Source organism: Puma concolor, chromosome B2, assembly GCF_028749965.1.
Source record: "Puma concolor isolate L17-30 chromosome B2, mPumCon1.1.hap2, whole genome shotgun sequence".
NCBI lineage: Eukaryota > Metazoa > Chordata > Mammalia > Carnivora > Felidae > Puma > Puma concolor.
In genome coordinates this window covers 113,443,057-113,456,019 of record NC_141671.1, presented here as the reverse complement: position 1 = coordinate 113,456,019, position 12,963 = coordinate 113,443,057, and the positions used below count along the sequence as shown (strand labels likewise).

At 35.0% G+C, this 12,963-nt stretch overlaps 2 protein-coding genes across 6 annotated transcripts in view; one reads left to right on the top strand and one right to left on the bottom strand.

Annotated features, from left to right (window-relative positions):
* Positions 1-12,963, bottom strand: part of NKAIN2 (sodium/potassium transporting ATPase interacting 2) — a 1,006,832-nt gene that overhangs the window by 884,510 nt on the left and 109,359 nt on the right. The window lies entirely within an intron of this gene.
* LOC112862411 (ATP synthase F(0) complex subunit g, mitochondrial) lies at positions 5,331-5,746 on the top strand. Its single transcript, XM_025925715.2, has one exon. The coding sequence runs from the start codon at positions 5,331-5,333 to the stop codon at positions 5,640-5,642; it is 312 nt and encodes a 103-aa protein (XP_025781500.1). The 3' UTR covers positions 5,643-5,746.

Sequence of the window (12,963 nt, the reverse complement as noted above, 5' to 3'; positions counted from 1 at the left end):
CATTTTGTTATGGCAGTCACAGCAAACTAATACAGAGGGTTACTGTAAAGATTAAATGAAATAATATATGTAAAAGCATTTAGAATGGCCTTATACACATAGTAAAAATTCAGTGCTGACTAATGCTGTATCTTACAGAAAAATTTTGGAGGTAGAATTATATCAATTATATTTCATGAAGATTAATCTATAATCATAAAAATTTCATAGTAGATAAATAAAAGTAATTTCTCAGGGAACCTGGGTGGCTTAGCCAGTTAAACGTCCAACTCTTGATTTTGGCTCAGGTCATGATCTCACAGTTCCTGAGACTGAGCCCCATCTCAGGCTCTGCACTGACAGTGTGTGGAGCCTGCTTGAGATTCTCTCTGCTTCTCCCCCATGTCTATCAAAATGAATAAATAAACATCAAAAAAAGTACTTTCTCTTCTTTCAGTAACTCCAACCACTTGTAAAAGAACAAAGCATTCCGTAATTATTTCCAGTATGGCCAGTAAAAACATGGTTCTCTGCTTTTTTTCCTGAATTAAATGGTTTATGTTAGACACAACTAGTTTTCATGTTTCATCAAGGTTCATTGGCTTTAATCAATTCCTATAATGTAGTGGTCCATTTTTGACCACCATTGGCATGTCAGGAAGTGATGCTGTTGTTTGAGTTGGGGAGCAATTTAACCTGGGTGAACATTTGCAGCCCCCCAAACCCCAACTTTTGTAATAATATTTTCATGAATATCTCCATGAAGTTAACCATTATGACTGGGAATGGAATGATACACAGGTCTGTACTAGCAGGTGTTCTAATATTGGATTCAGTAGTTTCACAAATCTTGGGATGCCTAAGAAATCTATACCTTTTGGGCACCTGGTGGTTCAGTCTGTTAAGCATCTGACTCTTGGTTTTGGCTCAGGTCTTGATCTCATGATTTTGTGAGTTTAAGTGCTGCATCAGGCTCTGGGCTGACAGTGCAGAGCTCCCTTGGGATTTTCTCTTTCTCCCTCGCTCTCTGCCCCTCCCCCACTCATGCTGTCTCTGTCCCTCTCAAAATAAATAAGCAAACTTAAAAAATTAAAAAAAAAGAAATCTACACATTTTAATTTAGGGAAAATATAAATAAGTAAGAACATAACTTCTATATGTAGTCTTAAGCTAAAGCACAGTGATTAATGGATTCTTTAACAGGTATTTATAAGAGAATGTGGGAAAGTCAATAAACTATGCACAAAAAGAGATAAATTTGAACTCAGCACTTTAACAAAAACAAAAATACAGCCAACCTGGAGTACAGCAAATACATTTCAAACATAAAATTTAGGCTGGAAACTTTCTGGTAACTCAAATCAAACTGAAATAGACTCAGGATTAAACGCTACGATTTACTAAAGTATGTCATAAATTACATTATTACATATGTACAAACGTCAAAATATATATATTATTGTGTATTATAAAATACATGTTCTATCTGAATTCTAATCATTAGGCCTATATTTCTTTCAAGAATATCTTTGACATGTGAAAATGATGATCTATTTCAGCAATAAAGTATTTAATCACTTTAATTTTCATAATTAGAGGTAAATATGGGAGTTGGTTTACTAAGGAATAAAAGTGTCTACCTCCCTATATTTTAGGGAAGAGAGTTTTGAGCTCTAATGATTCCAGACCATCCAGGAGGTTATGAATATTGGTTAATCTTACTTAGTGTCCAACTTACTATTATGTAACTTAAGCTATAAACTTTAACCTAAAATATAGAATGAATTCAATGAAAAATATGTCAGGTGCTTGATCCTTTCTTGAGAAAGGGATATCTCAAGGGATACCCCCCCCCATGCGGGGGTATATATCTATAACACTATTTTACCACAATACAGATGTAAGACAGTGTTTATTGCTGTAAATTATTACTGTAGAACACTAAAGATAAAGATTAATTAATAAAATCGGGGTTTGACCATTGTACACCAAGTGCTTCTCCAAATTTGTACATAAGATAATGGCACAGCATAGCATGAGAAGAATCAGAAGGAAGTATTCAAAGTGTTTAAGAACATGAACTGAATGTACTGTCCTCAATACAAATGATGATTAATGAAACAAATACATATGATATACTAAACTACATTAGAATTTACACTACTTTAAACACAGTCAGTTTTAATTAGTGGAAATATGAAGTGCAGAACATTTTAAAGATACTTTAGAAATTATTTTAAAAGATGTAGGGAAAATCAAATAATGGCTGCCAGTGAATCTTCTTGGCATACTTAAATAGTTAAACCTTCTAAGCAGTGCTTTATCATTCACACCCTACCCTCCCACCCTGCCACTCTCCTTACAACAAACCAGAGAAGTATATAGAGCAGACAGAACAGGAAGTAGATTCAGGAAGGTAATTAACTGCTCAACTTCACACAGCCAGGAAGTAGCGGTGCCCAACCAAATATATAAGGTGTCTGACTCACAATTGGTAGGATATATTTTTTAATTAAGAGCATTTCCAAACTACACATTGTTAAATTCCTCAAAGGCCATTTAAAAGGACCAATGTATTATTTATCATGTCAAACTTTTCTTTTAAAAAGTCAGCTTCACTTTAGTCTAGATTTAACAATCACTCATTCCATTGTAGTAGAGTTATTCTTTTTTTTTTTTTTTCCACAAGTAACTATTGCACACTTACTATCTGCTGATTGCTGGGCCAATCACTGAAAATACAGTGGTAAATAGAGAATTCCTACAAAGTTCACTACACTCCAGCAAAGACACCCTATGAAAATAATATACATTTGCATTCTGTGTTGAAAATGATATAAGACAAGTTCAAGTTTCTATGGGAACATATAAATAAGACCTAATGTGATTTCGATGGTCAGAGAAGGCAGTGTTCCCAGTGGCTTTATATGCAAACTGAGGAAGCTAGCCAAGAAAAGCTAACAGGAGTTGAAACAATACTCTAGGTAGAAGAAACACATGCCTTACGGAGGAAGAAGTATGGTGTCTACTTTCAAAGTCAATGTGGCCTTCAGGCACAGACTAGGGCACACAGTGAGACTCAGGGTAGTGGGATCAAATGTGCACAAACCTAGCCTCTCTTAAGGATGTTAGTCTTTTCCTCTGGAGTAGCCCCTGAATCATTCCAAGAAAGTAGGTGTGACAAGGTATGAGTTGCATTTATAAACAGTCCTCTGTTTATAATGTGGGAAATGAGTTGAAAGGGTTAAGAGGGGGTGTGGGGGAGACAGCAGGCTGTAGAATCTAGGTGAGAGCTAGTATTAAGATATACTAGGAGTAGAGATAAAAGAGGACAGGTCCAAAAAATATTTAGGAATCAAGGAGACTTAGTGTTGGGTTAGAAATAGGGGGTGAGTACAGACAGTCAGGATTAGTGAGATTTTACTTAATTAAAAAAGAAAAAAAAACAACAAGAGTGTATTCATAGGACATCTGTATTCACAAAAGCTAATTGATGATTCAGGTTAATTACTGTTCTCCACATGTTGAATTTCTGACATAGTTTCTGTAAGCATAATTCAGCAACACAACAATGGCAGAGACTGTCATGCCAAAATGAATTGCTAACATATGCAATTAAAATAAATGTCTATGAGACATAACTGTCAAAATAGTAATTACGACTTGGTGAGCTAGAAACAGTCTGAAAACTTATTTGAAATTAAATTCCTGTCCTCTACATAGAGTCAGTATATTCCAAACCAAGGTACTTAAAAAAAAAAAAAAAAAAACCCTAATCAAACTCTTTATTACTGAATATTCAACAACATGATTCAGATAAATAGTATATAACTGGGAACTGTTTTGAGTAGTTTAATGATTTTGAAATCATGTTCATTTGAAATATATTTCAATTTTGAAAAATAATGAAGAATAAATCACTCTCAATTTTAAAAATCTATGGTCACTTATGCCATTCATTATGTGTAAATAAGTTTTCTAAGATAAGAGCAAACTACCAAATACAAAGTTAGAACTATGAACATATGTAGTAAGGAGCATTTACTAAGCAATCTAGTAGATTTGGGAAAGTATAAAATTTTTTGGGATATGCATGCAATCAAGAGTACCAGAGGTATTTCTCTGTTTAGAGGGGCTAACAAGAGATAAAGAGTCTTTACAGGTAAATAAGCAGAGTATTCTGTAAAAATATTACTCGAAAATTAATATTCTGAGCCATACTTCTACAAATCTTAAGGAGGTATCATAGTTCACCAATTCCAAGACTCAAATTTTTATTATTATTATGTTGACATTTTAACACCTCTAAAATCAAGATGCCTCTTATGACTGATATTGTCTTCAAACGCTGGGAAGACAAATATAAGGGACAGTCATTACATTACATAGTTGCAATTACCTGCTCTTGATCATAGCTAAGCAAACTGCTTCCCTCCTGACTGAGCCATGTACACTGTTGGTCCAGTATGTGTTTCATTTAACTGCTGTTTAAAATATCTTTGGCCCTGCTGGATGGCTGGATTGGTACAGCATGTGACTTTTGATCTCCTTGAGGTTGTGAATTCAAGCCCCGCACTGGGTGCAGAGAAAAAAGAAAGAGAAGAGAAGAGAAGAGAAGAGAAGAGAAGAGAAGAGAAGAGAAGAGAAGAGAAGAGAAGAGAAGAGAAGGGAGGGGAGGGGAGGGGAGGGGAGGGGAGGGGAGGGGAGAAAAGAAGAGAGAGAAAGGAAGAGAGAGAAAGGAGGAAAGGAAGATGGAAGGATGGAGGAAGGAAGAAAGAAAAAGGGAGGGAAGGAGGAAGAAAAAAATAGAAATAAAATAGCCTCAAAATGTCTACAGTATAATTAACATAAAATCATTAAAATAAAAATGTATTGTTTATACTGAAATGCATGGCAACAAAGAACAGGATATAAATTTGGTCTTACTAAAATATTCTTTGTTGGAGAGATGACCACAATTACTGGCTTTCCTGCAAAGCAACAAACATGTGCCCTACGAAATATAAGAAAGATATCCACAATTACTTGAAGCTATGTTATATTTTGTTACTGATATCTGTGCAAAACAGACTGCCTCACATGCAATTCAGTTTAGGTTAAGGGAGGACTAATTTCAAAACAATAAGAGACAGATGTGATGACTTCATGAATTGGGTAGGGATATTATTAATTAAATTGCCATAATGTTATTGAATGCATTTTTTTCTTTCTTAGTGATAAATGAAATGATGGTACATCTTACAATAATGTCATACTAGATTCAGTGGAATTTAGTTATGAAACAGTTAAGAACTGAAGGTGGAAGACCAGGGTTCTAGTCTTAGCTCTATAAATAATAATCCGGGGTAACCATGGCCCAGTTTGTCCGTAACCTCGCGGAGAAGGCCCCGGAGCTGGTGAACGCTGCTGTGACTTACTCGAAGCCTCGATTGGCCACATTTTGGCACTATGCCAAGGTTGAGCTGGTTCTTCCAACCCCTGCTGAGATCCCTACAGCTATTCAGAGCTTGAAAAAAATAGTCAAGAGCGCTCAAACTGGTAGCTTCAAACAGCTTACAGTTAAGGAAGCTCTGCTGAATGGTTTGGTGGCCACTGAGGTGTGGATGTGGTTTTATGTCAGCGAGATCATAGACAAGCGTGGCATCATTGGTTATGATGTTTGAAGACCAATATTTAACATCTGTCTGTATTTGGTTTGTTATTTGAGTGTTTTTGGACAATATGTGATCAGACTGGTATTTGAATAAAATAAGATAATGTATCAAAATCAATGTTTTCTCTATCAGACACTACATGGAAGGGTCACAGTTTCACTTGATAATAAGAGGAGTTGTCTTTTGCTTTAATACAGCTCTAAGTGCATGTCTTTTGCTTAGCCTAAAATCGGAAAGGATCTATGTGAACATACCAACCTGGGGTATGCATTTATGAGGATAATTTGAACAATAGATTAACATTCTAATTGAGTGTTTAAAATAGATGATAAATTTATTTCCAGAATAGGGAAAGTCTTTCCAGGGAAAGACTTGGGAAAACTAGAACTTGCTACAGTAGGGGGCGCCTGGGTGGCGCAGTCGGTTGAGCGTCCGACTTCAGCCAGGTCACGATCTCGCGGTCCGTGAGTTCGAGCCCCGCATCAGGCTCTGGGCTGATGGCTCAGAGCCTGGAGCCTGTTTCCGATTCTGTGTCTCCCTCTCTCTCTGACCCTCCCCCGTTCATGCTCTGTCTCTCTCTGTCCCAAAAATAAATAAACGTTGAAAAAAAAAAATTTAAAAAAAAAAAAAGAACTTGCTACAGTAGGAAAAATGGTAATACCACGTGCCAAACTGATATGGTTAAATTGTGTTAGTAATACAAAGAACAAAATTTGGATGGTTTCTCTTTGGATGTAGAAAATCAGAGATAGAATTTTTTGATAACACCTGTGTTTATAAATGCTGGACTACTTGGTGATATTCTCAGTATCTTTGTAACGTCTTTAACCACAGGACATAGCAAATGAGAGCTAGGATGTACATTTTTAATCTAATTTTGATGTGTATTATATTATTAATCTATTCTGTTTTTTCCAGTTTTATGATTTTTAGACCCTATCTTTGCAAAAATAAGATACCCTGTGGGTATTTAAATAGCTACAATTTAGGGGCGCCTGGGTGGCTCAGTTGGTTAAGCATCCGACTTCGGCCCAGGTCATGATCTCACCGTTCCCTAGTTCAAGCTCCGCGTGGGGCTTTGTGCTGACAACTCAGAGCCTGGAGCCTGCTTCAGGTTCTATATCCTCCCCCTCGTCCTTTGCCCCTCCCCCACTCACTCTCTCTCAAAAATAAATAAACATTTAAATAAATAAATAGTTATAATTTAGTATCATCCATGGGTCTAAATAATACATTATATCCTGAAATAAATAGAAATGATTGCCATCAAAAAAAAATAATAATAATAATCCGGGACACCATGAGTCAGTCTGTTAATTTATCTGACCCCCAGTTTCTTCACTTGTAAAATATAGAGATTGGGCTAGTTCACTGCTAAGATCTCTGACAGGTCTATGACAATATATGTGTTTTTTTTTTTTTTTTTAATTTTTTTTTTTCAACGTTTATTTATTTTTGGGACAGAGAGAGACAGAGCATGAACGGGGGAGGGGCAGAGAGAGAGGGAGACACAGAATCGGGAACAGGCCCCAGGCCCCGAGCCATCAGCCCAGAGCCTGACGCGGGGCTCGAACTCACGGACCGCGAGATCGTGACCTGGCTGAAGTCGGACGCTTAACCGACTGCGCCACCCAGGCGCCCCTATATGTTTTTATTAATTTTAAATTCTTGCAATAAATTTATCTTAAAGGTATATACAGGAAAACTTGATCACAAAAATTCCTGTTCATCTGAAACACTAATAAACATAAAATAGAAGTAAACAGTAGTTTTTTTCCTATAAGCTTAGTAGTCAGGGTTTTAAAATTAAAAATGGCAGTAGCCATAAAAAATGAGAAAAGAGCAAATAGTAAATGTAATACTGGATAAATGAAGGTTTGGTCAAATATTTTAAATCTTCAGAATAATGTAGAAATCACTATTGTTCATAAGAGACTAAATGCAATGGAAGAGAAAGATCAAATCATAATTTTAGTTTAAAACATACTTGTCCTTGAGTCCTCTGAAAATTTGTTTAAATGTATTGTAAATGTTGTGCCATGTTTGTGTCAATAATATTCAGTTTACCAGAATATTTAACCTGAATACCATATTATCCAATAATTTTGAGTAAAGGAAAAATTATTATAAAGCACATTGATATAAAACCTTATCATCAGCTAAAAATTTCTGTAATAATATACCAAAGGGGCATATATCAAATTTCACTGTAAAATCTCATTTAACAAAAACAGATACTATGGGAGGTGATAAAAGTCTGATGAGGTTAAAAACAATGTGGTAATGGAGAAGTTTTTGGCAAAAGTAAGCTATTAACTTTTGGCAAAGGTAAGCTCTTTAAGTTGTGCTTAGAAAGTGGTGATAATTATGGTGGATAATTGCACTAAGATATAATTTATCAAAGTCATTGAAGGTTTATGCAAAAGTATGGAAGGCCAAACAAAGTTTTTAAAATAATAATTTGAAAAAAATGAGATCAAGGGAAATTTTACATGGATATATTTATTAGTTTATAATTCAAGAAACAGTTTAGACTGTTTCTTTCTCATGATGGGTTGTGAATTTTAGTACTTTTAGTTTTAGCATAGACCACTGAAGGAAAATCAAAACCATGTATAGCAGGAATTTGTGAAAAAGAAAATACATTGTTTGAAGAGGCAGAAACCAATTATAAAATCAATCTTAATTTGGTATATATAATGATGTGCATGTTGAACTTAACAATGAGATAGAAACATATATTAATATATGTAGTCAAAGATTAATAGCACTCTTACACTTGATGTAAGATGGAGCATATTAATTCAGCCTGGAGTTAAAGATATTCTTGTATTACTTACACTAATTATTGGTAAAACTGACTTACGTTTATCCCCAGTGGTGGTGTTCTCCGTATATCCCCTTTATTTTACCTGTCAGAATATTATACAAGCTCATCAAGAGCCACCACCTTCTTGCCATAAGCTAGTGCAGAGGAGGTATATTAGGAGCTAAATCTCTATGGATCTCTCCCATATCTGTATATATTGAGGCAGAGATACTAACTACTCTATAATAAACAACTTGGGAAGACAGAGTTAATACCTCTCATGGGTACAGAGGGCAAGTTTATTTACTGTCCACTCTAATCAAGATAATGGCTCTCTCCATAACACAGTTCAAGTAGATTTGCTTAATATCCATTATAAAAGATTCAGACTTCCTAAACTCAAGATTCCTCAGCTGTGATACAAACCAACTTTATATACCAGGTGGGCTTATCCATGTTATCCCCAAAGCACTTGGTGACATAATAAAGTTGATGCCACTTGCTATACTGTGAGTAATAAAGTCTTTTTGTCTGATCCAGGAGTGCATTCCCCCTGCCAGAATCTGCCGCGAAACTGTTGCAGGCTAAACTGTGGGCATGAAAAGTAGAAAAAAATCTCATACCCTTCACATTCTTGGTACAAACCCCAAAATTTCTCATCATAAGAGAAATGGATTAACTTTCCTAGAAATTTTTCTATTTTCTAGGTATTTTAAGATTACAAAGTAGTAATTACCCTCTTCGGCAATTATTCATAAATATATAAATAATATGATTAATTTCATGACCATTGATTTCTGAAAAAATATAATTACTGGTCACTTGAGCCCAGATGGGTTAAGACACACACCCCAAAACAGATCAAACCAGGTTTCCTCCACCAATTTGTTCTCTCCTTCTCCTCTCCAGCTCAGCTAGTTAGGCTTAGATCCATGTGAGGGGGAGAAAAACCGGAGTGAAAATTTTAAATGCAGGCTTGTTAATGTAAACATCGAAGAGAAGTCATTTAGCATGTCATTTCTGAAATGCCAAAACAAATGCATATCAGATCCATGGATATTCATTGAGTGAAAAGCCTATTAACTACTAAATTACAGACTCCTCTAAATACATTCCCACATATAACTCTTTTGGAGGAAAACACCCAGTGTCACATTTAAGATGTACTTGTGCAATGCGAGAAATCATTAAAGCTGGGCTGAACATGGCAGGGTGAGAGAAGGGTAACCTGAGAAACAAGGAACTGGATCTTTTAAATAAGTCTACTCTAGTAGGCTTATGTTAATGGTCAAGTTCCATACACAAAGCAGCCAGATAATAAACACTTGATTAAGTTGAAGATGACAGATATACAAAGATAACCTGACATTTCACCTTGATAATTTGTTGATATTTTGATAAACCTTCATTACTGAGCAAATCAGTTAGAAAACAAAAGTCTACACTTACTTAATGAGCACAGAGTAATATATGGAACTGCTGACTCACTATGTTGTACACTTGAAAGTAATATAACACTGTATTTTAACTACACTGGAATTAAAATAAAGAAAAAAAAAAGTCAGCATTCAGGTCCTAAACCAGACATATAATGAACTGAATGGCTTTCTACAGTTTAAAGGTAAAAATCATCAGCTGACAAAGTTTCATTGCATGGGTTTTTATTATATTGATAGAATGTATCTAAATTAGTGTTTATTACTCATGTTTAAAATTAAACAGGTAAATCACATTACTACACTTTGATTATATCCTTTGCATATTTCCAATATCTGACATATCAAGATAATTATGAATTATGAACCTCATGAATCCTAACCTGAAACCTTACTGTACTCCTCACAATCCATGCAAAGCAGTACAAAATTCAAGAGAAATTTAGCCAACTGCTATGAAGTAAGAGAGAGGGCTAAGTTTGAAAAGGAGATAAATAAATGATAATGAGGGATGCCAGAGTCATCTTTTTCTCTTTTTAGGTGGCAGGCAGAAATACCATGGGCCACTCTCAACTACTTCCGTATAGAAAAGCCTGTGCCACCCTGATCCTGAATATTACCAAAGCACATTGTCAGACTGAGGAACCTTGACATTCTTCAACATTTAACATTTATTATTTCTTCAGGTAATCAAATAAAATATATCCCCTCTTATTTATGGCAGGCATTTAAAACTGAAAAGCAATGTGTTTATCAGCAAAAAATAAGTTTAGAATCATGACTCTCCCATCTATGTTCTATTTTCAACTGCAAGAAATAAAACAACAATTGAGAAAGAACTAATACGGCAGGAATTTAGTGACAGACAGCAGTTGCATTGTTTCACGTTAGCTGTTCGAACAGCCATCAGGCGATAATGACTTTCAGTCACTATTAATCAATATATTATTCAGTTGTAATTTCCCATAAGTCATTGCTATTACTACCAGTAATCAAGTTTCCTCCTTTGTTGCTTGAAATTAAACCTGAACAAGTGGTATGACTAGTTAACAGTCAATCTTCAATAGCTCCCACCAATAATTTACCACTTTGCACATTAGACTCTATTAGTAATATGAAGGCTGTGTATATTTTTTAAGCCAGGTGAGCTGCTAAGTAATTGACAAATATTATTCCCCCTACTTTCAGTGAAGAACATTATGCTGCCTAGATGAAGTTAGATTAAAATCAATTAAAAAAGATAAGTTGGTTTTGTTTATCATGTATTTTTATAATTTATCTGACAGCTGTTCTCCTGAATACTACTGAAGGATGCATATGAAGCAGATACAACCCCTTTGAATAAATTGATGCTTCTTTAAACTTCTTTTTTGGAATGTATTATGCCCAAACAAGGGTGGTAAGTTAATTCAACAATAAGATTCAAGATGGCACTAAAAACTTCCTGATCTTCCAGATTTTGTACCAATGTTTAATTAGGTTTAACTGCATGATTGGAAATAGTGCTGTTTCAGCATCAGCATTAGGGAGGTCATACTTTTGAGAATGCCATTTAACAGGAAAACAGTAACACAACAAATTAATATCAATAATGTATGTAGTGAAGAGATGAACCACTTATCTCACACAAGATGCAGGAATTCCTGTTTTAAAGCAAAATAGGGTTGCCTGATGGTCACTGGTTTAAGCATTTGAATCTCAATTTCGGTTCAGGTCATGATCTCACGGTTCCTGGGTTTGAGCCCCACATCAGGCTCTACACTGTCAGTGCAGTGCCTGCTCCAGATTCTTGCTCTCAAAATAAATAAATAATCATTTTTTAAAAAAATAAAGCAAAATAAAATAAAACATTTTTGCTGGTCCTTTTACTTAGGTTGGGCAGTACCAGCTTCTGATGCATAGAAGCAGTATAAACACAAAAACTTCCACTACTAAAGGCCACTCACGTTCATTACCAAAGTAAAGTTTGTGTAGTTCCATGTAGTGCCACATATGTATAACTATAGTGGCTTCATTAAGTGGCTTACTTCCATCTTTAATAGAGTCACCTTTTTACAAGGCCAGTTTTACATCTGACTTATCACTTGATAAAATGTGTCCTTCACTATTTAGATACCACCCTTTTACATTTCTAGACTATAAATGTAAAGCTTATTTATTTAAGCTTATTTACTTTTTTTTTTTTTTTTTTTTTTTAGTAATCGCTATACCCAGTGTGGGGTTTGAACTCACAATCCTTAGATCAAGAGTCCCATGCTCTTCTGATTTGCCACTCAGGTGTCCCGGAGACATAGATTATTCTGTATGGTTTTAGTTTCCTAAAATTTGCCTAACAGCCCATTAAAACAAAACTTTAGTTAACATAACTAAGACCATACAAGAGAAAGTATCAGTATCCTTATTTAATGTCTTCATGTCCCATTGTAAAGAATGGATTGTAATAAAAAAAAAAAAAGAGAATGGAACTCTCTTTTTCCCAATTCTCAAAAATTATCAATTAATTGTATCTTGAAAACTCTTGCTTTGGAATACTTATAATAATAGCTCATTGTGTATAATATGGAAATGGACAAAAGTCTCCATTCAAAGACATGAAATATGCCCACAAAACAGAGAGAGAATTGTATAATGTTTCAAAGTTTGTCATTCAATAAATTTTCACTTTCTTTGCAGAAAAATGACTGATATGTAGAGCAGCAGGAAGAGAAATGTCTACTGTAAATTTACTTCTGACTCCTAAGGAAATATTGTTTGTGGCAATGACAGAAATCTCAAAATAATAAGAATATTACCTAATGAAACGAGGGGAAAAAAACAAACTAAAAACGAAGTATTTGGTATACTGAACCACTATTTTATAATTTGTGAAACATTTCACAAAATGGATGCTGCTACCTGAGACTCTAAAATAAATAAAGTGTTTCTAAAACTGCAACTATAGATATTTAATTAAAAATATTCCTAAAGAGGGGTGTCTGGGTGGCTCAGTGGGTTAAGCATCCAACTCTTGATTTCAGCTTAGGTCATGATCTCATGGTCACGGGATGGAGTCCTGCTTGAGATTCTCTCGCCCTCTTCCTCTACC